At 62.7% G+C, this 4,948-nt stretch overlaps 1 protein-coding gene across 2 annotated transcripts; it reads right to left on the bottom strand.

Moving 5' to 3' along the window:
* Positions 1-532: 532 nt before the first annotated feature.
* On the bottom strand, positions 533-4,359 carry ZIC3 (Zic family zinc finger 3). 2 transcript variants are annotated; one of them, XM_085570669.1, is made up of 3 exons: positions 3,236-4,359; positions 2,472-2,584; positions 533-1,584 (listed from the first exon to the last, which is right to left on the bottom strand). In XM_085570669.1, exons 1-3 carry the CDS (start codon positions 4,275-4,277, stop codon positions 1,402-1,404), a joined length of 1,338 nt encoding a protein of 445 aa, XP_085426795.1. In that variant the 5' UTR covers positions 4,278-4,359; the 3' UTR covers positions 533-1,401. The 2 variants fall into 2 exon arrangements, with proteins under 2 accessions (XP_085426795.1, XP_021397825.2); XM_021542150.3 differs by having other exon boundaries at positions 2,421-2,584; positions 3,236-4,350.
* Positions 4,360-4,948: the final 589 nt, after the last annotated feature.

Below are 4,948 nucleotides of genomic sequence, written 5' to 3'. Positions count from 1 at the left end.
GACGCCGCGAAGTTTCTCGGGGGACATGTTCGATCTCGATGCCTCTTCTCTCCTGAAGACGGGAAGGTTTTTCCGCATCCTAGTCAGAAATAAAAACAGAACAAAACAAACCAGACGATAACGGAGACAATCCTGCCCGCCGCGAGGTCGCCCCGGGACCCCGCGGCAAGCAGCCCGCTGTCGGCGGGCCGGTCCGGCACGGGTGCGCAGCCCTACAGCCCGCGCTGCCCGGTACTCACCGGGTACTCACCGGGTACTCACCGGGCACTCACCGGGCACTCACCGTCGGGACCGCCCCGCTGCCCCCGTGGCTGCTCCAGCTCGCCGGCGCCGTGCCCCGACTTCGGCCCGCTCGGGAAGCCGCCGGGCGTGCAGGGCTGGGACAAAGGGGCAGCAGAGAGCGGCGGCGAGCAGGGCGCTTCCCCCGGCATCACCGGCTCCAAAACAACGGCCCGGCCCCGCTGGCAGCGCCATCCGGGCCCGCGACGGTACCCGCGACTCCCCATGCCCCGGAGGAAGTCAAAAACGGCTCTTTCCAAAACAATAAACTTTTAATGCTAAGGCAGTTATAACCAAAAGCTGTACAGAGTTGGATTTTTTTTGTTTGTATTTTTTTGTTAGAAAACAATTTTTTCTCCCCCATAAATATTGTTCAGTTCCCGGCACTTTGTATCAATAATTAAATTACGAACGATAAATATGGCATCATGGGTATGTATTTACAAAAAAAGTTATTACAAAAAGGCAACTGTTATACTAAACGTCACAATCTGGGCAGAATAAACACCACATCCTCATCCTGAAAAATACTGACCGACCCCATCAGACGAGAATACATTCACATGTGTAATGCTTGGAGAGAGAAGGAGAAAGAGAAGAGCAGAGAAAGAAGCAGCAAGAGAGCTAGAAAGGAAAGTTCAAGACATAACAGGACTTTGGCACGGTTTAAGACTGTAAGTTTAAACAATCACCACTAAGGCGAAGGAGAATTTTCATCCTCATGTCAACATCCCACCGAAAGAAAGAGAAAAAAAAAAAAAACAAATTAAGAAAAATAAAATAAGTTGGGAATTGGAGGAAGAGAGACTCAGGCAAGGGGGGGGAGTGAAAACCAAAGAAATGACTGAGACTGAAAAAAATTACAAAAAAAAAAAAATCTAATCCTGAGAAAAGGACATGGCTAGTCCAGCGTCTGGGCTTGCAAAGAAATAGTAATAATTATAATATAATAATAAAAGACCCCCCTCCACATCCTGGCAGTCAAGTAGGTGTAGCACTATGCGGTCATCGGTGTGGAAACTCTATTTCCGTGGGAGCGAGCTGCAGTTGGCTTGGTTTGTCCTTTTTTTTGCCTCGTTCCCTATGCATTTGGTCCAGTCTGTGGCCGGGCAGCAGCTGCCTTCACACATACCACTCATTAAAATTGGGGGGCAGTCCAGGGTTATGGCCGGGGTTACTCTGCAGGGCGGCCGGCGGCGTTTTAGTGGAGTCCTTACTGCCGGCGGAGCCCACCGCAGGCGGGGTGGAGGACTCGTACCCCGAACTGGCTGCAGGGGAAGAGTCCGACCCTTGGGATTCGTGCACCTAAAACCAAGAGGCAGAGATGGGAGCGAGCTCGGGTCCTCCAGCACCCCGCGGGCCTGCTCCTCCATGCCGGAGGGACACGTGGAGCAGTGGCCGGGCCCTGCCTGGCAGTGGGCAGCTCACTCCTGGGGCAGCGGGCAGCTCACTCCCGGCCGGCGGGCAGCTCATGCCCGGCAGTGGGCAGCTCATGCCCGGCAGTGGGCAGCTCACGCCCGGCCGGCAGGCAGCTCACGCCCAGCTGGCGGGCAGCTCATGCCCGGCAGTGGGCAGCTCACACCTGGCCAGTGGGCAGCTCACGCCCGGCCGGCAGGCAGCTCACGCCCGGCCGGCGGGCAGCTCACGCCCGGCCGGCGGGCAGCTCATGCCCGGCAGTGGGCAGCTCACGCCCGGCCGGCGGGCAGCTCACGCCCGGCCGGCGGGCAGCTCATGCCCGGCAGTGGGCAGCTCACGCCCGGCCGGCGGGCAGCTCACGCCCGGCCGGCCACTGAGCATCGGCAACAGACGCCTGCCGCGGCCCCCGGACACTGCTGCAGCGGCCTGGCCGGGGGGCTGCGGCATCCCAGCACGAGGGGCTGCAGCCACAAGCCGGGCTGCACTTGCACAGCCTGCCCGCACCGAGCCCCGCTCCACAAACCGGGCAGCGCCTGCACCAGCGGAAAAGAAACTGCGCCATTTCCTCGGGCTGTGCTCCAGCCACAGCCTAGACAGCGGGGACGGCTCGGGCCGTGCTCGGAACAAGGAGCTCAGCTCTGCTCCGGGGGAATGAGCCCTGAGCACACCAGCGACTGAGCATCACTGCTCAGGGAGGAAAGGGCTGGAGCACCGGCGTGATTTACCTTCATGTGTTTCCTAAGTGAGCTGGGGTGGGTGTAGGATTTGTCGCACACCTTGCAGATGTAGGGCTTGTCGGAGGTGTGGACGTGCATGTGTTTCTTCCTGTCACTGCTGTTGGCGAAGCGCCTGTCGCAGCCCTCAAACTCGCACTTGAAAGGCTTCTCACCTGTGAAATTTAGAGAGGGTGAAGGAGGGCCGTTCCTCTCTCCATCCTCACCCGCCTCCTCCAAGGACAGCATCTGCCCTGCTCGCCCCACCTTAGGGATGCACAAGCACCACAACAAATGAAGGGGAAGATGGACAGCAAGATTTGTTACGTGTCGGATAAATTTGGGTCAGGCTTTATGACTTTTAACTCACCTCCCGCCAGGCCCACGCTGGGCTCCAGCAGGGAAGGCAGCTGGGCGAGCTTGGGAAAGGAGAAGACCTGAGATAAATTCAGCGGCTCGGACAGCTTTACAAGACCTACTCGAGGATACAAGCCAAAGTACGTTTGCTTCCAGCCTTCCCCCTCTCTTCCCTCCACCCATGCAGGAGGGCTGAAGGAAAGTCGGGGCTGCAAATAAAAATACTTTGACAAAAGTATCGCCGATTTAATTAGAAGAGACGCCAATCAGGCCTAAAAATAAGAATAAAAAAGGAGCGGAAGTCACCGAAAACGAGGTTTCATTTGCATTTCTATGGTTCCCTCCGCTCCGGAGGCCGAGAGCGGAGGCAGCGCCGCGCAGCTCACACGCCGGCCGCCACCGGCCCGGCCCGTCCCGCAGCCCCGGAGCCCCCCGTCCCGGGCGGGGGAACACACGGACACGGGCCTTACCTGTGTGCGTCCGCTTGTGAATCTTGAGGTTCTCGGAGCGGGCAAAGATCTTGCCGCAGCCCGGGAAGGGACACGGGAAGGGCTTTTCCCCCGTGTGCACCCGAATGTGATTCACCAGTTTGTATTTCGCCTTGAAGGACTTGCCTTCCCGCGGACACTCGTCCCAGTAGCAGATGTGGTTGTTCTGCTCCGGCCCCCCGACGTGCTCCATAGTGACGTGGGTCACCAGCTCGTGCATGGTGCTGAAAGTCCTGTCGCAGCTCTTCTTGGGCCGGCTGAGCTGGCTCTCGTCGAGCCACTTGCAGGACAATTCTTGCTTGATGGGCTGGCGCATGTACCGAAAGAAAGCGCCGGGGCCGTGGTGGTGGTGGTGGTGGTGGTGGGCCGCCACGTTCATGCCCATATTCATATTCATGTGGTTGTAGTTGTGGAACTGGGCGCCGGCGTAAGGGTCCGTGCGGGGGCTGGAGACGGCCCGGTAGGGATCCGGCCGCCCGAAGAGGTCCCCGCGCAGCCCCAGGTGCATCTGCCCGTTGTCCACGTGCCCGTTGGGGGACGTGTGGCTCGGGCTCTGCTCGTGCAGCCCCGGGAAGAGCAGGTAGCCCGGGGTGTCCGGGATGCCGCCGGGGCCGTGCAAGCCGCCGGGAGAGCCGCCGAAGAGCCCGTGCTGCGCCGTGCCGGAGGCGGCGTCCGCGATGCCGGAGCCGCGGTTGCGGAACAGAAAGTCGCGGGTGGAGTTGAAGGCGGCGGCCCCGCCGTAGGAGGGCACCTGGCCGGCGTGGTGGTGGTGATGGTGGTGGTGGCCCAGGGCGCTGGCGTAGCCCGGCGCCTGCGGCGTGAACGCCGAGCTCTGCCCGGCGGCGAGGTCGTGCGGGGCCGCGTTCAGCTTGAAGGCGGCGGCGTGCGAAGAGTCCCCGAAGGGGCCCAGCCCCATGCCGCCGGCGGCGGCGTCGCGGCCCGGCATCTCGTGGTGGCGGGGCGCTGCGAAGCCGCCCACCCCCAGCGCCGGGAACTGCGGCCCTCCGTCCAGCAGCATCGTCATGGGCGCGGGGCCGTCGGCGCGGCGGCAGCCTGCCCGCCCCCCCCCCTCCTTCCGCCCGCCCCCAAAAAAGTACAAAACCACCCCAAAACGCACCCCCACTCCGCCCCCCGCTGCGGGCAGGCGCGGCCCCGGCCGCGGGCGGGCAGCGAGGCGAGCACCCCACGACCGACACAAAAGCAAAACAAAACCAAACCAAAAAACAACCAAAAAAAAAAAAAAAAAAAAAAAAAAGAAGAAGATAAAAACCCCAAAACCAAAACCCCAAAAGCCAAAGCAGCCACCCGCCCCCCGCGCCGCGCCGGTCGGGCCGGGCGGCGCAGCAGGGCAGGAGGCGCGGGGCGGCCGCGCTCCCGCTCGGCGCCGTCGGGGCACTGCCGGGCGCCCGAGCGCGCCTCGCACATAAACCGAGCCCGGGCCGCGCCGCGCCGCGCCAATGGGGGCCGCGCGCCGCCCGTCACCTGACCCGCCGCCCGCCGCCCCATTGGCGGCACCGCGCTTGATTGGCACGCGCCCCGCGCCGCCGCGGCCGCTGATTGGGCGCGCGCGCCCCGCAGGTAGAGCGGGGGTGGCCGGGGGGGCCCGGGCGGCGGGAGCGCCGCGGAGCCCGCGCCCGGCCCGGCGCGGCTCGGCGCGGCTCGGCCCGCCCTGTGCCGCCGTGGCCCGGCCCGGCC

This window comes from Lonchura striata, chromosome 4A, assembly GCF_050655825.1.
Source record: "Lonchura striata isolate lonStrDom1 chromosome 4A, ASM5065582v1, whole genome shotgun sequence".
Taxonomy (NCBI): domain Eukaryota; kingdom Metazoa; phylum Chordata; class Aves; order Passeriformes; family Estrildidae; genus Lonchura; species Lonchura striata.
This window is presented reverse-complemented; position numbering and strand designations above follow the sequence as displayed.